The 25,482-nt window shown below is 39.8% G+C and overlaps 1 protein-coding gene across 1 annotated transcript in view; it reads right to left on the reverse strand.

The window, feature by feature from the left end:
• Amn1 (antagonist of mitotic exit network 1 homolog) overlaps positions 1–25,482 on the reverse strand; it is a 54,697-nt gene that overhangs the window by 25,428 nt on the left and 3,787 nt on the right. Inside the window, exons 2-6 of the mRNA XM_031383985.1 lie at positions 25,081–25,213; positions 21,313–21,457; positions 8,615–8,832; positions 7,766–7,822; positions 5,829–5,940 (exon numbers count right to left, since the gene is read on the reverse strand). Coding sequence (XP_031239845.1) covers positions 5,829–5,940; positions 7,766–7,822; positions 8,615–8,832; positions 21,313–21,457; positions 25,081–25,213 — 665 coding nt within the window. The remainder of the gene's footprint in view (positions 1–5,828; positions 5,941–7,765; positions 7,823–8,614; positions 8,833–21,312; positions 21,458–25,080; positions 25,214–25,482) is intronic.

Raw genomic sequence — 25,482 nt, forward strand, 5'->3', positions numbered from 1 at the left:
CCATGTAAGAGTCAGTGAAGCAACCCCAGGGCCCACTTCCCCAACTGGGTCTGGGGTTGCAAGAGTGGCCTAGCCAATGAGCTAAACTAAGGCATATAAAAATATAAAGGCAGGGTCTGGGCTGTCAGGTGCCCTGAGAAGACCTTGGGTGCATGCTCCACAGCCAGTCCAAAAACACCCAGAGGAAGCTCCACTCCCAGGCTCTCTAACAAGCCCAGGATCAGAGGTGAGGAGGAACCAACATCTGTCCCAACACCAGGAGTAACTGGGACCAGATGGACCAGGCACACAGGAACTCAGCCAGCCCAGAGGCTCAGGTTCCTTCCTGTCTGTCTGAGTCAGTCAGTGCCCTGAGCAGACTTTGGGTGCAAACTCCACAGCCAGTCTTATAACCCCAGAGGAAGCTCCACTCCCAGGTGCTCTAACAAGCCCAGGATCACAGGATCCCAGAATCACAGAATCACAGAGACAGCTTGACTCAGAGGAGTTCTGACACAACCAGGATCATAGGAAGGACAGGCTCCAGTCAGATTTAGCAAGGGCAGGTAGCACTAGAGATAACCAGATGGCGGGAAGAAAGCGTAAGAATATAAGCAACACAAACCAAGGTGACTTGGCATCATCAGAACCCAATGTTCCCACCATAGCAAGTCCTGGACACACCATCACACTGGAAAAGCAAGATTCAGATATAAAATCAGTTCTCATGATGATGATACAGGACTTTAAGAAAGACATAAATAGCACCCCCAAAGAAATACAGGAGAACACAGGTAAACAGCTAGAAGCCCTTAAAGAGGAAACACAAAAATCCCTTAAAGAACTACAGGAGGGCTGGTGAGATAGCTCACTGGGTAAGAACACAAACTGATCTTCTGAAAGTTGTGAGTTCAAATCCCAGCAACCACATGGTGGCTCACAACCACCCATAATGAAATCTGATGCCCTCTTCTGGTATATCTGAAGACAGCTACAGTGTACTCATTTATAATAATAATAAATAAATCTTAAAAAAAAAAACTACAGGAAAACACAATCAAATACGTGAAGGAAATGAGCAAAACCATTCAGAATCTAAAAATGGAAATAGAAACAATAAAGAAGCCGGGCATGGTGGTGCATGCCTTTAATCCCAGCACTTGGGAAGGGAGGCAGAGGCAGGCAGATTTCTGAGTTGGAGGACAGCCTGGTCTACAGAGTGAGTTCCAGGACAGCCAGAGCTACACAGACAAACCCTGTCTCGAAAAACAAAAAACAAAACAAAACAAAACAAAAAACAGAAACAATAAAGAAATCAGAAAGAGAGACAACTCTGGAAATAGAAAAAAACTAGGAAAGAAATCAGGTTGTAGATGCAAGCATCACCAACAGAATACAAGAGATAGAAGAGAGAATCTCAGGGGTAGAAGATACCACAGAAAACATTGACACAACAGTCAAAGAAAATGCAAAAAGCAAAAAGCTCCTAACCCAGAACATCTAGGAAATCCAGGACTCATTGAGAAGACCAAACCTAAGGATGATAGGTATAGAAGAGAGTGAAGTCTCCCAAGGTAATAGGCCAATAAATATCTTCAACAAAATTATAGAAGAAAACTTCCCTAACCTAAAGAAAGAGATGCCCATGAACAAACAAGAAGCCTACAGAACTCCAAATAGACTGGACCAGAAAAGAAATTCCTCCCGACACATAATAATCAAAACACCAAATGCACTAAAGAAAGAAAGAATTTTAAAAGCAATAAAGGAAAAAAGGCAAGTAACATATAAAGGCAGGCCTATCAGAATTATACTGGACTTTTCACCAGAGACTATGAAAGTTAGAAGATCCTGGGCAGATATCATACAGACTCTACAAGAACAGAAATGCTACTATACCCAGCAAAACTCTCAATTACCATAGATAAAGAAAACAAGATATTCCATGACAAAACAAAATTTACACAATATCTTTCCACAAATCCAGCCCTACAAAGGATAATAGATGGAAAACATCAACATAAGGAGCGAAACTAAAAACATCAACATAAGGAGCGAAACTACACCCTAGAAGAAGCAAGAAAATAATCCTTCAACAAACCCACACAAACCTAATTCCACCTCTTACAACAAAAACAACAGGAAGTAACAATTACTTTCTCTTTTTCTTTTTCTTTTTTTTTTTTTTAACTTACTTTATGTGTATGAGTACACTGTAGCTATACAGATGGCCGTGAGCCATTATGTGTGTGGCTTCTGGGAACTGAACTCAGGACCTCTGCCGGCCCTGCTTGCTCCAGTCTCCTCGTTCCTAAAGCTGTCTTCAGACACACCGGGAGAGGACATCCGATCTCATTTCGGGTGGTTGTGAGCCACCATGTAGTTGCTAGGATCTTAACTCAGGACCTTCAGAAGAGCAGTCAGTTCTCTTACCTGCTGAGCCATCTTACCAGCCCCTTATTTTTTCTTACTATCTTAACATGAAAATTAATATTACCAACATATCCTAATCGATTGAAATCCAAAAATGAGGAATTAGAAATTTGTTGATTGTCATCCAATGGTCTCTCTAATTTGGTAATTGGAGAAACAGGTCCAATATTGTACAATCCATATACACTTTCTTTTTTTTTCTTTTTTGTTTTTTTTTTTTTGAGACAGGGTTTCTCTGTATAGCCCTGGCTGTCCTGGACTCACTCTGTAGACCAGGCTGACCTTGAACTCAGAAATCTGCCTGCCTCTGCCTCCCAAGTGCTGGGATTAAAGGTGTGCGCCACCACGCCCGGCTCCATATACACTTTCTGCTTGTTCATGACAGTGTCTTGCTGTGTACAAATAAGGGTCTTGAAATCTTGCATCTCCTATCTCAGCCTCTCTATTAGTAGTATTGTTTATTTCATGTTTTTACACTATACTATGGTTTTCCGAACAGCTTACATATTTCAAAAGTATCTATATACCCAAAAGAAACATAGACAATTAAATTGGGAAGGGGCTTGTAAGAGAACAACAAAGAGTGAGACTGAATGCTTTGCTTGACTTTGGAACTCTTGTATCAAGTTTGAAGAAGAGGACTTTATAAGTTGCTCTTTCTCTGAAATGAATGCTTTTCCAAATTATCACAGCCAATAGACCAGATTCTTACCCTCACCTAATGTCTGTGCCACCCTCCAAGCAGAACCACTGTTCACTGAAACAGTTGGTGAATGACATTATGGATACACTGTTACACAGAACTCTATTTCAGTTGTGTCTGGGACAGGCCTAAAAACCTGATCACAGAACTGAGGCATATACTTCAAAAGGTGTCTGTCTCCTGAGGTAGCCCAGTCGCTGACATCTCCTAACTCAGAGGTGTTCCAGATTGATCTCTGCTATAATCTGTGGAGAGATCTGCGTGCTTTCTTTATTCAGGCATAAAGGTGCCCTAAGAAATATTTCGTTATAGCTAAAACTAAGATTGAACATTATTTCCTGGCCTTCACAGTGTTTCAACAATCCTAATTGATTTCCTAGCTGTAGTTAGCTTGGAATTTCTACAAAGAAGCTGTCTTATCAGACAGGGTGTCTCCAAAGTTAGAGACAGCAGTTAGGCACTAATTATCAGAGCAGTCCCACACAAGGCAGAATCACTTTAATGACTAGAGAAAAGTTGTAGGGCTTCTGTCACTAATTATCTATGTTATAGCCAAGGTTATTCTCAAGGACCTCCAGCTGCTTGCCTCAGACAGACCCTGAGAATTTATCCTGGGGCTGCCAGAATAGCCCAAGAAGAAGGACACCACTGCTCCTCCACCTTGCACCTGGCTGTTTGATCTTACTGACCTTGATGTAGCCATCTCCTGCCTACGTGACTTCTGTAGTTTGCCCTGTTTTCTGTATATTATATAAGCCTGATTTCTACTTTGTACAAATTACATTCAGTTACAACACTCCCTTGTGCTATGTCTGTTTGTCACTTGCCGAATTCTTTGCCCACCAGGCCATAACTTTTATCACCCCGCAGAATAAGGGGTCCCCGAAGCAACCCAGTCTGTGGCAATAGACCATCTTAACACACACAGCATATCTTAAATGAATGTAACCTGTTCTCTGTGGGCTGAGAATAAAGTCACTCACTCAAGTCAAATAGCTTTGACCATAGCAGGGAGTCTGTATCCAAAAATCGTGCCTACAATTCATTCCTTGGTGCAGCAGAACTGTCAACTCTCAGCTTAGCTACGATGGAGGTAAAATTCTTTGGTGATGTGAGGGTCACTGAAGTACAGCCTTATTACAATAAAATCCAATGTCTAAAAATTGTTCTTATTTTGGGCTTGTACCATAGTAAGAGCCAAGATTTTAAGCTCTACTAAATACAAAACAAACAAACAAAAAGACTTTATTTATTTATGTTCATTTAAGAAAATACTAGTAGTGATCTATTATTTTCAAATATACAGTTAATATGCTTAGAGTTATTTAAAATTTATATTGAGAAAAACGTATGTATTTTCAGTATTGCTATAGACAAGCACCTACATAAGACTGTTAAATTGATTGTTGTTTTATATCAAACAACTTTTATACTACTCATTTTTATTTATAAATTTATTTATAAATACTCATATTTATAATATTTTATAAATTTTAAAGAATATGACAGAAAAGATATTGTATTGTATTGAAGGGGGCGTCTCTGGGAGGAGTTGAGGTACAAAAGGGAAACAAGAATGTGATTTAATTCTATTTACTTAAAATATGTTTTTAAATGTTAACAAATTCAGATAAATTAAAATCATGTAACTTTTCTCATCATAATGCAATAAAAGTTAAAAAATAAAATTAAAAAAAATATATAAAGGCAGTGTGTGTGTTTTTCCATCTGGGATCCACAGCATCTGAGGCAGGCTGTGTGAAGCACTGCCAGAAGCTTAGCGAGGTTTAAAAAGTTACCACTACAGGGGCTGGAGAAATGGCTCAGTGATTAAGAGCACTAGTTATTCTTCCAGGGATCCTGAGTTCAATTCCTAGCACCCACATGGTGTCTCACAACTATCTGTAGTGGGATGTGGTGTCCTCTTTTGGTGTGTCTGAAGACAGCAGCAGTGTCCTCACATACATTAAAAATAAAAATAAATTACCACAACAGATGGCACATAATGTGGTAGGCTTGTATCCACTATTAAAGATTATTTAGAAGCTGGGTGGTGGTGGCACACGCCTTTAATCCCAGCACTTGGGAGGCAGAGACAGGAGGATTTCTGAGTTCGAGGCCAGCCTGATCTACAGAGTGAGTTCCAGGACAGCCAAGGCTACACAGAGAAACCCTGTCTCGGGAAAAAAAAAAAAAAAATCAAAGATTAAGGTGTGCCAAACTTGATACTTTTTTTTTGTTTGTTTTTTTGAGAAAGGGTTTCTCTGTATAGCCCCGGCTGTCCTGGAACTCACCGGAACTCACTCTGTAGACTATGCTGGCCTCAAACTCAGAAATCCATCTGCCTCTGCCTCCTATGTGCTGAGATTAAAGGTGTGCGCCACCACTGCCCAGTTCAAACTTGATACTTTTCATTGTATGTATAAAACATCATATTAACACTATCATCATTGTTGGCATCACCTTAAGTAGGTAACACTGAGCCTTACCACCATCATTACTACCATCATTACCATGACTACTATCTGCTTTGAGATCCAAAATAGATCAGATAATCTCTATGAGTGAGCTTATGAAGGAAGTGTAGCACTATATTGTTTTACTGACAAATACAATGAATAATAGAACTGAAGGAGTAATGAATTTTCTTAAGGTCCTACAGTTGGTAAAAGATGAAGCTAAGATTTAAATACAAGCAACCTGTTAGACTGACCTGTTATCAGGGGGCAGCCATGGAAAAGAAGTATGCATATCTGAGGACATGCAGTCAGAGCGGCTTCTACAGCCTTATCAGTCAGATGTATACAGTATCCCATGTTAATTTCCTGTGTAGAAAACAAAATTAAAGAAAAAATTAAAAACTACACCTATAATAACAGCACAAAAAAGTTTGGAAAGTAATTTCATATTAAACAAAAAAACCTAATTTGCCTAAGGTACCACCTTGTCCTGACTCCACTTTATGTCTGTTTAGATATTTCTCAGCCCCCTTCCCTATGAGCAGCTATGTCTGCCTTGACAACACATTTGGGATTTTCCAAGACTCTGACCATGGTTCAAATGTATTAACCAAAATAGCTGATGTTTATATAAATTATAGTAAATGATAATGATATAAATAAAAATGTTTTGACTGAAGTAATTGTCATGTTTTGCCAAAGCAAATGTAGGGTCATTCTGACATTGATGTCATTATGATTTTTTGTCTTTAAAAATTCTGTATCCCTGACTTTCGGGACTCAGAGTCTCTATGAGGCACTAGACTAATCTTGGTTGCCAGCCAATAAAGGACTTTTTATAGCACTTAGTTGGCCTAATAAGCATGTACTTGTAACTTTCTCATGTGAACTTCTTCAGAACCAAAAATCTACTTATTTTTAAAAACCCTACAACTGTATATAAAGAATTGATGAATGTCCTTATCCTTATATTTCTAATACTTGGGGTGTGGAGGCAAAAGGATCAATTCAATGCCATCCTCCATTCAAAAGCAAGTTCAATGCCAGCCTGGGTACCATGAGAACTTATCTCAAAACCAAAAAATATTCCCTCACTGAGCACTTTCTTTCTCACTCTTGCCCCTTTTCCCCACCCACACTTTCTGACATAAAATGGTATAGCAGATGCTAAGGCATAGATGTTGGACTTTTCAATTTATAAAACTGAGAAGTAAATATACTTCTTTTATAAAAAGAAAATCAGACCCAACCAACCAAGAAAACCGAGACTGGTAAAAATAGAGGGAGGGAAAATGGATCAGTAGGCAAAAGCTCTTATCATGCAAGCCTGAGGACCTGAGTTCAATTCCCATGTAAAGGTGAAAAGACAGAACTACTCTGTAAAGCTGTGCTCTGACCTCCACACATGTTCTGTGATATGCATGTGTACAAATAATACATAAATTTAAAGGCAGAAAGGGGATGGAGAAATAGCTCAAGTGACATCTGGCTGCTCTTGCAGAGGGCTTGGGTGTGTCATAGCAACCATATGTTGGCTCACAACTGTCTTTAATTCCAGTTCTAGGGGATCTGACACCCTCTTCTGGACTCCTCAAGCATCAGTAGTACATGTGGTGCACAGATACATATGCAGGCAAAACACCCATTCACATGGAATAAAAATAAATTTTGGGGTTTGTTTGTTTTTAGTCAGGGTTTCACCATATCACTCTAGCTAGGTTGGAACCTACTGTATAAACCAGGCTGGCCTTGGTCTTACAGAGATCTGCCTGTGCTGGGGTTAAAGCACACAAGCCACCACACCTGGAACAAGTGCACATATTTTTTTAAAAAGAAAACAGGATAAAAATCTGGGTATGATGGTGTTCTCACTGTAATTCTAACAATGAGGAGATTGAGGCAGGAAGACTGCTGCAAGTTCAAGGCCAGTTTAGGCTCAAAATATAAAGCAAAACCAAAATTAAACAAATAAACACCTCCAAAAGATAAGAAGGCCAAAGGAAAAGGCTATCTCAGCAGGTATCATAGGTTTACTGTGCAAATCTGAAGACCTGAATTCTTCAAAGCTTATGTAAAGGTAGAAGGAGAGAAACAAGTGTACATAGTTGTTTTCTTGCTCCTTGCCCACCAATAATAATCCCTTTTTTCCTGAGGATAAAATTTAGTACATTCATAAATGTTTCAAAATTACCTCTAATTGTTTGGCACAACGTCCACTAACAAGTGCAACCACACCATTGTCAGATACCTAAACAAAAGGGAAAAGAAATATATCTGGTGATGGAGAAGAAAGAATTTTCTAATGTGCATTAATCATAAAGAATAACTACCTCCCATTCAGCAAACATATATTTTAGTCATATATTCTTCACATTAACCAAGAGTGAGCTCAATGCCCTTAGCAAAGGACCATACTTTCTGTTTATTGAAAAGCACACCCAGAAAGATATAGGAAAGGAATGAATGTTATATTAATCTTTTATAGAAGTTTTATTAGGGAAGAAATACTTTATCTGACTCATTGACCCAGAACAGCAAGCAAAACCACAAATCACATTATACCTTATACACAAATATATTGTTCTGAGTTAGGAGCATGGAAAGGTTACAAGGGAGTCATATACATTGTTCTGAGACAGGGTCATGGACTAGTCATGAATGAAAAATAAAGAATATAGTTTGAGATCAAAGTTATGTGTTCAACTTAGCTTTTAAAAGTTGATTACATGGAGAGTTCAAAGTATACTAAGATAGATTATGCTGTATTTTTTAAAGGTATGTTATATTTAAACAAGCTGAATGCACAGTAAAAAAAAAAGCTTTAAATGATCTCAAAGCATATAATTAACTTGGTAACAATTCGGCAAATGTTCTATTTGTGAAGGCAAGTTTTAAGAAGCATTCTTGGAAAATCATTCTCATTTCACCAAGATCATGAAATGGTCAACAATTTAAACAACAGCAAAAGAACTAATGATATTCTGATTAGTCATAGATAATAACTGAGACAGCACGTAAGTTATGTCAAGTTAGATCTCACCTGAGTAGTTGAAAAATCAACACACTGCAGAAATGGGCAGTTTTTTCCTAATGCATGTAAGGACACATCGGTAATACTTAAGCAGCCACCCAAATCAATGATCTTCAGCAGCTGACAATTGAGTGCAAGAGCAAGGACTCCTTCATCAGTGACACTGCAACATCCTTTCAAAGAAATTTCATGAAGGTCTGAACAGGATAAAGCCACAGCTTTTATTCCTGGGAGAAAACACAATTACTACCAGTGAACTATATTGTTATAAATGTATATTACAAAATTAAAAATACCCAAACAATTATCAGGAAAAAAATTTCTTCACACATTAGAGGGACAAGGACTTCCTTTATAATCATAGGGAAGCTTAGTGCAAGCCTGTAGGAACAGATACCAGAAGATGCTTTTTCAGTCCTTTAGAAAGCAACCCCTTTTGTTCTTGACCTGATATTCTGTTAGACAACTTCTGTGGATACATGTTAGACATATCTACCTTGAAAGAATAGATCCAGACTTGACTGTACTAATTATTGCACTAAAAATGCAGTAAGATAGTAAGTCTCATTGTCAGAGTTTCCTTGCTTTACCTTAAACTAGCTATGAGTTGCCCTCACCAATGTAGTCACAGGATGTAATGCTTTACAGTTACTTTTATCTTATATTTTAAAAAATCATTACAGTTCTTTTTTGTTTGGAAAACTTTTTTTTTTTCTGAGAAATTTGAATCTAAATCCTAGGCTATCCATATTTGGTTCAGAATAAACTATTTTCTTATCTCCTTCATGTGAGATATTTTGCATCATATTAAACAGGCAAATGATCTATCCATGAGCTATAGGCTGTTTTTCATTCTAGCAATAACCAATTGTATGTTAGCCAATTTCAGAGTAGCCTATCCCATAATAGGGCAAGTATAGCCAGGACAAGGTGTAGAGGCAAGAAAAGTAGATTTATGGAGGTAGCAGTTTTGTTAGTTGTGAGGGCTAGGGAGGGAGATCTTAGAGGTAAAAAGACCAAATGAAGCCTTCTGCTAGCTATTTCCAAGTTCCTGGCATTGGCAAAGAACTCAGAGACAGAGTAAGAAATCACGATGAAGTTTTACTCTGCAGGGAGAGTAGGATTCTCAAGCGAGCATCATGACTCAGACACTTCTTGGTAGGCCTTGTGCTGTAGACAGCTTTTGTTAAAAAGGATTGCCTATTCACTTGGTTTGACAAGACAACTAAGGTGGGATATAAGCCGCACATCGTTGCCCTTGTTTTATGTCTATAGCTTTTACTTTTGAGGCAGGCAAGAAAGGAAATATAGTTTAGTTTTGGATTTGGTTATATATACATCCTCCTAATATAATAATGTACTTGGTAGCCTGGTTCCTTCATCTGCATATATTATGTATACATATATCTAGCAACCTCAGAACTCCATCAACTTCCTACCTATTTATACTCCCATCTTTGAAAAATAGAATAGACCCTCTCCAAGATGCCAGGAACTATGTATTTCTAGTTATCCAGGTACAAAGAATCAAATTCAGGATGAATTGGTTTTGGGTGCATCACCATAAGGCAAAATTGTGCCCTTTTGTAAACTTTCAGGGAGAATCCCCTACTTACCATTGTGTGCCTATGCATAATTGGGAACTTATGGGAAGGGCCATATACAATAGGAAAAATACATGACTTAATCTATCAATCAAAATAGAGAACCACCTAAACTATGTTCTTTAGTAATCAGCCCTCCTTTAGACCCCAATGATGCAAAATCACTACTCTTACTTCAAATTGGGAAGAGATAGTATACTCTAGAGCTTAATATGAATGACTATGGCTCTGCAACAGTGGTTCAAGTTATCCCCAATTCCATATTCCAAGTTAACAGCTTCATGATACTGTTATAGTAATAGAACTAAAAAAAAAATCATAAATCAAAACAATTTTTTTAAATAAAAGAAAGCATTTAAGTGGGGGCTGTGGGGCAGTGGTCTGCTTAGGCAACCTAGGTCCAATCGAGTAATAGGTCTGAACTCCAATGACCCAGTTGGCAATGTCTTTGCCTGCAAGGGACTGAAGGAGTTCGATGAGAACTCCGGAGTCCTTGGCCCTTGTTTCAGTCACAACCTCTCACAGCTACCCCGACAGGAGCAGCTGTGAGAGGTTGTGTGCTCTGTCAGGTAGACAATGCCCCAAGCTCCCAGTATTCTAGCTAGGCCCTACCCCAAGTCATCTGACCACAGCCAGGTATGCCTCATCCCACAGACAGATAGCCACACCTCACACAATATAAGGGGCGGTTCACTCCACCCCTCTCTCTTGCCCTCTTGTCTTCTTGCTTTCTTCCTCTCTCTTGCTCTTTGTCCCCTCTCTTGCCCTCTGTCCCCTCTCTTGCCCTCTTGCCTTCTTCCTCTTTCTCTTGCTCTTTGTTCTCTCTTGCCTTCTTGCTCTCTTGCTTCCTTTCTTTCTCCCCCCTCTTCCTCTCCTTTCTTTCTCTCTATGTGACTGGCCTCTTTCCTATAATAAAATATCTCACTCATGCATTGCCTCCTTTTAATTAACTAATGCACCATGCAGTCACAGGCCCTAGCAGTAGAGAGACTCAGGCATCAGTGGCAGAGAGCTCCAAACAGCAGCAGAGACACAGCCCCGCAGGGGGCTTGCTTATAGGTTCAGAGGGTGAGTCCATGACCATCATGGCAGGGAGCAAGGCAGCAGGCAGTAGGCATGGTGCAGGAACAGTAGCTGAGAGCTTGCATCCTGATTCACAAACATGGGCAAAGAGAATAAGACTGGGGGCTTTTGAAACCTCAGTGGCACACTTCCTCCAATAAGGCTACCCTCCTAATCCTTCCTAAATAGTTCACCAACTGGGAATCAAATATTCACATATATGAACCTATAGAGGCCATTCTTACTCATACTACCACTTCTTTTTTCTCCATGTGGTTCTCAGTGGCCTCTGGTTTAAATGACTAGCTTTTTACAAAGAAGGACACATACTCCTGGTTCAGGCCACATTGCTAGTATTCACATGCCTAGGCAGGAAGCCAGACAAGCTTCTGGGACTGTCCAATATTGTGTCTAAACATTCAGACAAATGGCTTCCTTGTGGGGCTAGACACTGCTAGAGAAGCTCTTTGTAGGCATGTGGCTTAGGCAGTCAGGATAACCATATGTTCCCAGTGATGGCCTTGTGGGAACAGCATAGGCCACTCTGGCAGTGAAGAGTAGCAGAAAACCTGCCTCTGTACTTTCCCACTGCTCCTGCAGTTAGAGCTCCCTTTCCCCTCTTCCCAGCATAGATGCCTCCAGTCTTTTGGAAAGGGCAAACAGACAGAGCCCAGCCTGGTGCTGGAATTTCGAAATTCCCCTTTTCATGGTGGCACTCCCTTCCCCAACAACCCTCTTGTAGGGGACTGCAGATGCCAGCTTTAGGAACAACAAAAGGTAACATACCCTATCCTCTGTGTCACCAAGGCTGACATTCTCCTTGATAGATAAAAAACATTTCTCCGGTACAGATGGCTCCTATCCTTGAAGGGAACAGGACCAAACATCCTTGAAATGATAAGAGGCTCACTCTCAGACCATGAGAGAAGGGCAATTAAGTGTTCCCAGACAGCTGTGACCACTTTGTAAAAATACACTAGTTCCTGATAGCACCATAAAGTTACTTCCCAGGTCAGAAGGTTCTCCCTCCCAGCTGCACAAATGTTATCAGGTTTGAAGGATGGCTTCTCCTTGTCACCTCTCCAGTCACATAACCCCAAAGTCTGAGGATCCCTGCTTATGCATGTGCATGTATAAATACTCCAGGCCCTGCTGGGTAGTGGTGACACATGCCTTTAATCCCAGCACTTGGGAGGCAAGGGCAAAAGGATTTCTAAATTCGAGACAAGCCTGGTCTACAGATTGAGTTCCAGGATAGCCTGGGCTATACAGAGAAAACCTGTCTCAAAACAACAAAACAAAACAACAACAAAAAACAACAACAAAAACCCACAAAACTTCAAGCCCCTGGACATGGGGACCACATTCCTACCCTGCAGTGAGAAAGGCTTGAGATCCGGGTCTGACTCCTGCATAAATAAAGGCTCTCTTTGTTATTACAGTGGACTTGCACTTCCTGGCATTCTTCTGGGGTTTCCAAGAACTGGGCATGACAGCAGCAGATGATCCCAAAGGCATTTCTGTCAGGATTATGTTTGGTTTTATCCTGTCCATCTGCTCCTGACTCCTTCAGTCCTAGAATCTTAGGTTCTTGGGATGTGTCCTTATGGACCTCATCTGATTCCTGTGTTCTGGCATGGAGCCTTCTAGCCAGGAATGGACAGATGCTATGCTTCAACTCCCATAGCCAGGACATCTATGTGGTATCTGGAGCTGGGTGGCAAGGAGAGACAGTACCTGGGAAAGATCACTCTCTGCAGTGGGATCAAGTAGCAGAATATCCTCAACATGCCCTAGATGGCATATTCTCTTGCCACCAGTCTTCCAAGGGCCATACCTATAGACTTGCCCTGCCAGGGTTTCCTGTCCTCTAAGCTGTGTCTTTAGTCGAAGTAGGGAGAAGTTAGCATTGTTCAGCACTGTGGAAGAAGGAGCAGCCCATTGCGTACTCCATGACTGGCAATGACAATGGCCTGGCCTGCCAAACTCAGAGCTACAAAGTTGGCAGAGGAATAAGTCTTAGATGAAGAGATAGGTTGTGAGGGGGTGACCACATTACTGACAAGGAAGTTCCAAGAAGTCAGTTAGAAAAGGCCAGCACAGAATGCAGGGTGATCTCTATCCAGAAGTGAGACATTCAAGGGCTTCAAAGTAGCTGGTGAGTTAGGGTTAAGGATTTGGTTCTGGGGAGCCCTCTGATTGGTCCACATTGCCATGAAACAATCCTGTGTTACCTCTAATATTCAGCCTAGTTTGGCAGCCCTCCTGGCCCACTTAACCTTCTGTAATCAGGATGTGCCTTTCTCTTGGAGTCACCTATCTTTGTGTTGCCAGGAAATGACCTAGGAACCACTCCCTCTTGGCCATTCTCACAAGGCAGGATCTGATGGCATCTAGGAGGAAAGCTCATTAAGACACAGGATATTCACAGGTGAGGCAACAGGATACTTTAAGAGGTTGAAACATTCCATTCTTCAGAAAAGCCTAAGCTCAGGAAGTCCCTAGTTGGACAATCTTGATTCACTATCTCTCTCAAACACCAGCCTAACTGCCTGTAAGCAGCAGAGACTAGTGAGTTGCCTGGAAGAGGCCTGGCAACCTCAGGCCAACTGAGCTACCTGTAACAGACATTTTCCAACTTGTTGAGCTAAATGAAGGCTGTACAATGTGTTCTAGGTGCCCAGCTTTTGTGAATTGTCACATATGCTGCGTTAGGCTTTGGCGATACAGCTGTCTTTTTATTATTTTTGCTCCTGTAAGTGATCCTCATAAAGCTTATTAGTTTACCATGTTGGACTTCAGTCGTGCCCTTACTTTGGCTTGTCATTGTTTTTTTTTTTTTTTTTTTTTTTTTTTTTTTTTTTTTTTTTTTTTTTTTTTTTTGGTTTTTCGAGACAGGGTTTCTCTGTATAGCCCTGGCTGTCCTGGAACTCACTCTGTAGACCAGGCTGGCCTCGAACTCAGAAATCCACCTGCTTCTGCCTCCCAAGTGCTGGGATTATAGGTGTGCGCCACCACGCCCAGTGTTATTGGTTTTTTATGTGAAATAGATAGATGTTTATGTTTCCCCAGGAATAGTGTCACACAGTACTGTACCATCTACAATCCCAAGTGTGTCAGTTAATTATCTTTGGCTATTTAACAAGTAACTTCAAAGTTTAATATTTTAAGTGAGATTTTCTTTTCTTGTCTGTGTGTGCACGTATATGTGCATATGTGTGCATTTTGAGACAGAGTTTTTCTGTGTAGTCTTGGCTATCCTGGAACTTGCTTGTAGACCAGGCTGGTCTCAAACTTAAGAAATCTGCCTCCTCTCTCTGAACACTTTTCAAATACATTGGTGGGCACATTATGTAGGCAGGATACAGAAAGAAAGAAAATTAGCCCTATAGGTCTCAGATACTGTATGTGGGCATTCTCAGTCTTTTGATTGATGGAAACAAGAATTTATCCTTAGATCACACACAGAGGAGGCAACAAGTAACCTCCTCTATTAAGAGAGACATACGAGCTGGCAAGATGGCTCAGTGGTTAAAAGCACTGACTGCTCTACTGAAGGTCCTGAGTTCAAATCCCAGCAACCACATGGTGGCTCACAACCACCCATAATGAGATCTGACGCCCTGTTCTGGTGCATCTGAAGTCAGCTACTGTGCATTTATATATATTTCTGTATAATAATAAATAAATCTTTTGGCCTGAGTGAGCGGGTCCAACCAGAGCAAGCAGAGGTCCTAAAAATTCAATTCCCAACAACATGAAGGCTCACAACCATCTGTACAGCTACAGTGTACTCATATACATTAAATAAATAAATAAATAAACAGGAAAAAAGAGACATACAACATATATCTTTGGACAGTCAACATCCAATTTTTGTACAATCCCTGAAGTTAAAGGTTCAGTGTAACGTGAACCTTTCCTTTACTCTCTACTTTCCTTTACACAACTCTATAAAAAGAAACCCAAGGCTACATATTAAATATTCTTATGTGGTCCATAGTCAATCTTGAGAATATATCCCTCTACAACCTGTACTTTAACTTCATTCTAAATAAAATTATCTTACTTCTTTTGCAAATCTGTGTGAATTCTTTTTGTCCCTCCCAATTCTGTGGATAAGAAGCAAAGAATCTGTAAAGACTTGGCTCTGACCCCCTTGAAACACTGACTTAAAGTACAGTGATAAGTAATTTTCCTAACCTGCAGCCATCTTTTTTTTTTAAAGATTTATTTACTATTATATATAAGTACACTGTAGCAAACTTCAGACACACCAAAAGAGGGCATCAGATCTCATTACAGATGGTTGTGAGCCATCTTGTGGTTCTAGGATTTGAACTCAGGACCTTTGGAAGAGTAGTCAGTGCTCTTACCCACTGAGCCAGCTTGCCAGCCTCTGTGCAGCCATCTTTGATTTAAAGAAAAGCCAAACCTCAGAGGGCAAACTATATGAAAATAGGAGAATTACTCATGAAGGTGAGGCTTTACCCTGTAGCAGAAGTAACCATGCTGTAGGAACCAGATTGGTTTCCTTAAGTTACATATAGCAGAGTTAATATTCAACTACTCTTTGGTACCAGAGCAGAATTGGTCTGTGATCAGTGATAGGTGGAAATACAGTTTGACTAGAACTACTTAATTAGGCATACATCTTACTATTCCACCCTAATTCTTTCTCTACTTAAGCTAAAGCTTGTGTTGGTACCTCAACGATGAATTTCGGATATTAGACCTCTTCACTTGTTCCACTTTCCAATGTACACTGATTTAATCTCTTTTCTTTGGTTTTCATCATTACTCATTTCCTTAATTGGTAATTTGGGATGGGTGGCAAATTTTAGATTTCTGGGGCTGCCAGAGCTGGGCTATTGACCTAGCATTCCAATTCTATGGGGGGTCCTATCCTGGGGTTCCTCCTAGAGCCTCCCCTATGATTTTTGTGTAGCTGATCATCAGTGTCCTTTATAAATACCATTTGCAATTAACTAGTAAACATATGCTGAAGTAACTGAGGTAACACGACCTTGTCCTGACCTTGACTCCATTTTGTGTCTGTAGAGGTGCTTTTCCACTGCAAACCCACCCCCTTGAATAGCTACATCTATCTTGGCAGCACATTTTCATGGCCCTGACCATAACCAAAGATGTATAACCAAAATAACTGCTAAATGTAAAACCAAAATAACTGTGTTCTGTCAAAACAAATGTTAGAAGGGTCTCTCCTAACCCACACCTAACAATGTTATTGTGGTTTTTTTCTTTATAAATGCTGTATCCTTGAACTTTTGACTGAGAACTGGTCATTGCAAAAGCCTACTCTGGCTTAATAAAGGACAATTATTTAGCCTTAGATTTAGTGATGGTCTGTAACCTTGTCACATGGATTAGAACAAAGCAAAGTGTAGTCCTGAGTTCTGTAAGCCACTGTGACAAGTTATTAATTTCTAAGGAGTGTTCCAGGATTGAAACCCAAAGACCATTCGGCACCACCAAAGTCTGAATTTGAAAGTCTTTATTTAGCTGGAGAGAAACAGTCTCATTGAGCAGCCTTAAATGTATTACAGGGAGCTTTAAAAGGAAAAACAAAAATCATAGAAAAACTATATCCCGGTTGGCAGTTACAAGGAAGTAAAGCAAGCAAGCAATTTAACAGAAGCCAAAAACATGCAGTTAGCTGCGGCATTTTGTTTCCAGAACTTTTCCATGGGACTTTTCTTGGCAGGGGCAGTAAAGGGGTAGGGATCAGTTAAAACAATGATGGCTCCAGCTGAGATTACATGGTGGAACCTTTGCCATGACACAAAGAACAAGTTGTGGGATGTGGTGATGTGAATAAAAATGGTCCCCATAGGACCAGAGGGATTAGCACTATTAGAGGTGTGTTTTTGTTTGTTTGTTTGTTTTTGAATTGGTGTGGTTTTGTTGGAGGAAAGGTATCACTAGGGGGTGGGCTTTGAGGTCTCAGAAGCTCAAGCCAGGCTTAGTAGCTCACTGTCTCCTGCTGTTTGTGGACCAAGATGTAGAATTCTCAGTTCTTCTAGCACTACATCCTCTTGCATGTCATCATGATGACAACAGACTAAACTTTTGAACTGTAAGCCAGCTCCAACTGAGAGCTGCCATGGCATAGTGTCCCTTTGCAGCAACAGAAACCCTAACTAAGACACAGAAATACTGTATAGCTGGTTAATCAGAAGTACCTATGTTAGGCCAAGACTTGGGTTTGGCCTATGAACTGAAGACAGTCTTAACTATGGGATGTGATGCTACCTCCAAGTAGATAGTGACAGAACTGAATTAAATGATAAGAAATTCAACTAACCGGGCTGGTGAGATGGCTCAGTGGGGAAGAGCACCGACTGCTCCTCGGAAGGTCATGAGTTCAAATCCCAGCAACCACATGGTGGCTCACAACCACCCATAATGAGATCTGACGCCCTCATCTGGTGCTTCTGAAGACAGCTACAGTATACTTACATATAATAAATAAATAAATCTTTAAAAAAAAAAAAGAAATTCAACTAAGGCTGCCAAGATGGCTCAGTATGCAAAGGTCCCTGGTAGAACCAACTTCCCCAAGTTGTCGTCTGACCTCTACAGAAACACAGACAGCCATGAACTAAAAAATTAAAAGTGAAAAAACAATCTAGCTAGTATGTAGAAAGTAAGATAATTGCTTGGAAGCCGGGCAGTGGTGGCGCACGCCTTTAGTCCCAGCATTTGGGAGGCAGAGGCAGGTGGCTTTCTGAGTTTGAGAGAAACATACTCATTTGCTATCAGAATGGCTATGCTTTTTTAGAGTTCTTTTTTAATGAGTTATTCTTCAGGTAAACATGTAAAACTTGTTTACAGTATTATGAATATCCCAAATGGATAACCAAAATGATTGAGAAATAAAGTCAACTAGCCAAACAGTTATCCAGAAACCTACTTATGCAATCAAGTTCTTCCTTCCACTCTGCCTCTGCTTGCCTTCCTCTTCTTTGAGACAGTCTCACTGCACAGCTCAAGTCAGCCTGGAACTTCAGGCCCTCCTGCCTCAGACTTCTGAGTGTTGGGAAGTATGTGCTACCATATCCAGCTAAGTACTTCTTTATTATACTGAAAAAAAAGTTTAAATCCTAAATTGAAAAATAATCTATACTAGGAAAAAACCCTAATCAAATATAAAAATCCACTATTTCATGTAATTACTCTGAGAAAACAATTTGAATATAAAACACGTGCTGCACTGACAGTAGCCATGCCAGAGCTGAAGTCAATATTGGAGCCTGAGGAAAACAACTCACCAGTCAGCAGAGCTACCATGAGTATACCTCAGAGAGGCAAACCCCGAGTGTCCTTTTCCTGAGGATCCTTGCAGCTGTGAGCCCTAATGGCACTTGTTGCTGCCTTGGTCACCCTGATTTTTGTCTTGTATGAATATCCTTGGGGTATTTCTAATTTCCCACTCTGCAATGAAATCACAATGCATAACAATAGCATTGATTTCTATAGAAGCAAATGCTACTCTGATTAATGATTTAGCTAAAGATTTCTGAGAAAAATTTAAATATATATATATGGTTAAAAATATCAGGTCAAGGTGCTTTTTATGTAAAATTAATTAGATCAGGTTAGGGTACTTTGCCAGCTGCTTTGCAGCAGAAAACCTAGAGTACAAGAAAAAAATAAAAAGCACATTCTTAGTAACCTAATGAAAGACATGCTAAAGTCAGAGAACAGGAACAAAATGAGCCCAGTTGCGAAGAGCTTGAGAGTTTTACCTACAGGTGACAGGCTAATGATCAAAGATAGTAATTAAGTTTCAGGGCCCACTGTTAAGACTGAGCTTTCCATGTCCATTGTAAAATCTGACTTTCCTGGTTTTATAAGTATAAATTTGCTGATGAGTTTTAGTGTGCTCCTTCAGGCCTTACTTCTATGTAGCATGTAGACTGAATAGAGTCTTCTTTTTCTGTTGTCTCAAAAAAAAAAAAAAAAGAAAAAAGATCTCTGACCTAAAGTTCTGTAGTTAATTATACATTTACATTCTTATGAAAACAATGTAAGAATAGGTAGAGGGTTAACTATGTTAGATAAATAAGAATTGTGTTAAGTTAAAATAACATAATGCCATCTCCTTTCTGGTAACTGAAAACTGCTACCTGCCAGTACAAAAGAAACTGGCAGTTAAAAATATTTGGCTTGTTCAAATTCAGTTAATTTGTAATAGAAAAACTATTGCTTTAGAATATAGATGTATTGTGGGAAGAGACTACATGGGAAGCTGAGTAATTAGATGTGGGGTTTAGAATAACCTATTTTTTAAAAATATGAAACTTGCAATCATAAGATGTAACTGAAACTCATGATTAACAAGTAACTGCAATGCAATATTTTTTCCTGCTTGAAGGATTATATTTGAAAGGTATCTAATGACTAAGAGAGAAAAGTGTTGCTGGAGCCTTGATGGTCACATCCACCAAGACTATGAGAGTGTGTGCCTGCTTCATGCTAGTTGCAGATCCAATACCTCCATGGATCACTGAAATTAATATTAAACTGTCCTCTGGCACTTCACAATCATTCACAGTCATTAATTTTTATTTTATGGGTATAGATGTTTATCCTGCATGTATATCTGTGCAACATGTGCACGTGGTGCCCAAAGAGGCCATAAGTGGGTATTGAATCCTCTGGAACTGGAGCCATGTGGGTGTTGGAACAGAACTTGGTTCCTCTACAAGAGTAGCAAATGCTCTTAACTGCTAAGTCATCCTTCCAGCCACATCCTCCATAATATTTTTGGGTTTGGTACTGACAGTCTTTTTTGGGGGGAGGAGGGTTCAAGAAAGGGTTCCTCTGTGTAGCACTGGCTGTCCTGGAACTCACTCTGTAGACCAGGTTGGCCTCGAACTCAGAAATCTCCCTGTCTCTGCCTCCCAAGTGCTGGGATTAAAGGCCGCTGCCGCCACCACCACCAGGCGGTATTGACAGTCTTGTAGAGATTGCGTAGTTTATCTAATTTGTTTTTTCTTGTTTTGAGACAGGGTATCATGTAGATCAGCTGGGCTATAAGAGCCTATAAAATCCTATTTGAGCTAAGGATAATGAACTTGACCCCTTCATCTCCAGGCCTTCATCTTTGTTGGGTTTTACAATAAAAGCCCTCCCACCCATCATAATCTGATGACTGTTTCTGTTATAATATTGCATCAAAAAAGTGGTGGTATAGCCAGGGCTATACGAGAAATCCTGTCTCGGAAAAAAACCAAAACACCAAAACCAAAAACCAAAAAACAAAAAAAAACAAAAGAATTCTAACTTCGATTACTTTTTTTTTTTTGGTTTTTCAAAATGGGGTTTTTCTGGATCGCCCAGGCTGGCCTCAAACTCAGAAATCTACCTGCCTCTGTCTCCAAGTTTGATTACTTTTCTTACTCTGTTATTTGTTTCTTATTTTGAATAGTTTTACTGATAAAATAATTCTATTTTTTTTGTTTTTGTTTTTCTCATTTTGATTATTTATTTATTTATTTGTTTGTTTGTTTGTTTTTTCGAAACAGAGTTTCTTTGTGTAGCCCTGGCTATCCTGGAACTCACTTTGTAGAACAGGCTGGCCTTGAACTCAGAAATCTGAAAGGCATGCGCCACCACGGCCTGGCTTGATTTTTTTTTAACTCTTCATATTCTCTTGCTCTATGGGCCCAGGCTGGCCTGAAACTTACTATGTAGATCAGGCTGGCTTCAAATTTGCAATGATCTTCTTGCTTCTACCTCCCTGAGTGCTGGAATTACAGTTACATGCCACCATCCCTGGCCCATATTCCCTATCTCTCTCTCTCTTTTTTTAATTTAGTTAACATACAAAATAATGTTTCATTTAACATATGCCACTATACTTTGCTCATATTCTACTCTAACCTCTCCCATCTCCCCAACTTGTTGGTGCCCTCATATATTCTCCTCTAAGGTTTATTTCTCCTTTGCACCAAAATTATATCAGGTGCTAATAAGTATTGGCCTGCCCATGTACTCAAGTGATCATAAACATACCTTCTGAAGTTATGCTATTTCTATGTTCTCTGCAGGATTTTAGATTTAGTGCCTTCAGTTTTCTGCACTTACACATGTGCTGGAGAGCTACATCTGAGATATCACAGCTCCTCAGATCTAGTCTTTGAACTTCAGGATGCAACACCTGGAACAAATACATGATTTTGAAAGAAAAATTAATTAAAAAAAAAACCTTTGCAACTTTAAGCTGTCTCACTAGCTCCCAAATTAACTTTTTTGTAAACATGTATTCCACCCATAGTCAGTGATCTTGTGATTATAGTAGGTAAGTGGTTGGTGAGAAAAATACAGAATTTAGGATTTAATCCCTGTGGAGAAGATAAAGCAGGAAAAAGCAAACAAAAAACATGTTAGTTTCCAGCTGGAAATGCAACATTCAGTGCCTAACGTCCTCAATGTTGAAATAGCTGGAGCAGACCTTAAACTAAATGACCCCTGCCTAGACAGCCACAGTATTGTCATCTTCTGACTCACTCAACTGGACCTACATACTTCTGTTCAGCAGGTATTGTTTCCAAAGGAAAAAAAAAAAACCTGATCTTCTGAAACACTCAGTCAAATGACCTGATCTTAGGCAGTCTGTACAGGAGGAATTGTAGAAACCAAGTTCTGAGAATATAGACACATCTGTCTGTTTTTGCTGGAGTAAGTTAAACAAAGTTCTAGTGGTCAAGATGTTGGGTCAGAATGACCAAGCCAAGTTAAGACATAACAAAAATAACTATTCTCAGGATAATCCCTCTGCCCCACCCCCATGCTGAATTCTGGGAAAAACCACAAACTGTCACCTTGACCTTACAGTCCAAAATTCCCCAACGACTCAGTTCCTTCCCCCTAAGAGACTTTCCAACTCAGCCTTTTCCAAGGGATTTTCCAAGGCCAGGTGCAGTTAGATAAGGAAGTAAGAACTTGGCTGATGAAGCTAAGAATAGCCCCCTTGAGCAAACCAACCAACACCTGAAGAGATCCTGTGCTACACCAATCAGAGTAAGCCAGCTAGCCCTGTTGCCTAAATCTGCCCTCTGCAAGGTATAAAAAGTGTGTGCTTCTCGAATTGGGGGTTGACTCTCCCTGCAAGGCTGAGCAACCCCATGCGCGTTGGATTAATAAACCTCTTGCCATTGCAGCGATCTGTTGTCAAGCTGTGTTCTGTGGGGTTGAGCACCTAGGTTAAGACCTCGGGGGGGGGGGGTCTTACAGAATCAATTCCTTTAAGGTATGTATCTCTCACGTGCTGTTACTGAAAAACCTAAACAATTCTTCTAGCACCACCAGCTCTTAGTTGAATGAAATATCACCAATTTTGGGGGTCACATAGCTGAGCAATATGAGAAAAATAACACCTCTGCCTGTGGATTGTATCACCTAGATGACAGTGCAGGGACTTGACCAGTATTGCTATCTTATAAATGTCTGATGGGCAATGGAGTGGAATGCAATACTTGACATTTGTCTTCATATTATGTCTGTCTCCTTTGTTGCCTTCATCTTTGGGTTAAATCTTACACAGTCCTATATGAAGAAATGATGAACATCTGAGAAATATTTTGTCCAAAACAATACTGGAGGGTTAACTAGAGTTGTCTAGTCTTTCCTTATACCCATTTAGGACTAAAGATGCCTACCAGCCATCATGACCAGAAATTCCAGATTATGAAAGGAATAAAAAGAGGTAGTATTTGAATTCTTGGAAGATCTTTGCTTATTCCCCCAAATTATATTTATTAGCCCCTCTACCCTTTCCTATTCCTGTCCTATATCTGTAACATGCAGACTCCTGCAAGAAAGAAGTTGATTTGTGAGCAAAAAAATTCCACTTCCTCATTCTTCAGCCACTGAATAAATTTTGTGTCTCCAACATCTGTCTACTAGATATTATAGGCAAGATATTTAGTTAGAGGGTACTAGTCCTGGCCAGCCTGGCCCCTTCTATGTAGACCAGACTGGCCTTGAACTTACCATTTGCTTCTGTTCTTTTAATGCTGGAATTAAAGCATGTACCACCATATCTAGCCCTAAAATTACTTCTTTATAACATGTACTTTAATCTTTTTTTTAAAGAATAATTTATTGCTGGGCAGTGGTGGAGCATGCCTTTAATCCCAGCACTTGGGAGGCAGAGCCAAGCAGATTTCTGAGTTCGAGGCCAGACTGGTCTACAGAGTGAGTTCCAGGACAGCCAGAGCTATACAGAGAAACCCTGTGTCGAAAAACCAAAAAAAAAAAAAAAAAAAAAAAAAAAGAGAGAGAATAATTTATTATTACTATTACCATTATTAGTATTACCTTTGTGTGTATATATGTACAATATATGTGCAGAGGTCAGATGGTTCTCTGGAGAGTCGAGTCTCTTCTACTGTGACTTTTGGGCCTGAATTCAGGTCATCAGGCTTGCCTGACAAGCATTCGCCCCCTCCCCCAACTGAACCCCAGCCTCTCTTTTTTGTTTTTCTGAGATACTGTCACATAACTCAGCCTCTCCTCAAATTCACTATTTAAACAAGGCTGGTCTTGAACTCCTGAACCTCTTGCCTCAGCTTTCCAAATGCTAGAATTATAGTAAATACCATTAAGTTTTTTTGTTGTTGTTTTGTAAGCAGGGTCTCTCAATATTGTCCTGGAACTCATTATCTGGACCATACAGGACTTAAACTCACAGATATCTGCTTGCTTCTACCTCCTGAGTGCTGGGATTAAAGGTGAGCCACTATGCCTAGCCTCACCATGACTTTTTAAGATTTTTTGTTTTTGTTTTTATTTTTTTCAAGACAAGGTTTCTCTGTGTAGCTCTGCCTGTCCTAGAACTCACTCTAGACCAGGTTGGCCTCGAACTGAGAAATCCACCTGCCTCTTTAAGATTTTAAAAAGACATATATATTTGTGGGTGACTAAGGAAGCCTGGCATTCCTAGGGACTACAATTAAAGGCAGTTGTAGGGCTCCTTATGTGGAGGCTGGGAACTGAACTCTGATCTTCTGGGAAAGTAGCAAGAACTTTTCTTTGTTTGTTTGTTTTTGTTTTTGTTTTGTTTTTCGAGACAGGGTTTCTCTGTGTAGCCCTGGCTGTCCTGGAACTCACTCTGTAGACCAGGCTGGCCTCGAATTCAGAAATCCCCCTGCCTCTGCCTCCCAAGTGCTGGGATTAAAGGCGTGCGGCACCATTGCCCGGCTGTTGCAAGAACTTCTAACTGCCTAGCCATCTCTCCATTCCCACCTTTTTTTTGAGACAAAGTCTAACCTTATAACCCATAGTGCCTTAGAACTCAATACGTAGCCTAAGCTGACTAGAAACTCACAGCAAATCTGCTTCTGACTCGAGTATTGAATTACACACAAAATCTTCCATGTCTAACTGTCCAATTGTTCTGGGCAGTTAGTACATATTCATTGTTTTGGGGAAACTACTGTTTAGTGTTTCCTTGAGGCCAATAAATAATAGCCCAATTTCTAAGTAGGCAGATCTCTGAGTTAAATGTCATCCAGGTCAGTGAGCTTCTGTCTCAATCACAATAACAACAATAAAGAGGTTTTAAAATCTATTTAAGTATAGAGAGAGGGAAGGAGGGAAGAAAAAAAGCAAGGAAGGGTAGTAGAAGATAGTATACATCCAAGGGTGAGCACTGGCTTTTCAAGCCAAAGTCTTACTTTAAAATGACTAATAATTTGCACTACATATCTTTTTCCATTAAAAAAATTCTCAAACTAAATCTAAACAATGAAATAAACTTTTATAATTATACATTCTTACCTCACTTATATTGGAATCTGTTATCCGACCCCGCATGCTCATTATTTTAATCAGTCTATCTTTAATGTTGGGAGGCAAATACTTAATATTTGATATATATCTGGAAATATTGATTATTAGGCACCGAAGACATCTGGAATACAAAGACGATATAGTAAATTATTCTGTATCTGAACTAGTAACTAACACTTATCAATACTGTTTGTCAGCACTTAGTCCTTTTATAAAACAGTATTTTTTTATTAACATTTACAAAGTTAGCTCAGTGAGATTCATAATCATTGCCTCTGTAAAGTTATATTATGATATGATTTTCCTTTACCACTTCCCTCTGTAAACCCATTACCAATATGCATTTTAAAATTTTGCTTTGAAACAGTCTCAGGTAGCCTGGGCTCACCT

The sequence above is a fragment of the Mastomys coucha genome, unplaced genomic scaffold, assembly GCF_008632895.1.
Source record: "Mastomys coucha isolate ucsf_1 unplaced genomic scaffold, UCSF_Mcou_1 pScaffold20, whole genome shotgun sequence".
NCBI classification, from domain to species: Eukaryota; Metazoa; Chordata; class Mammalia; order Rodentia; family Muridae; genus Mastomys; species Mastomys coucha.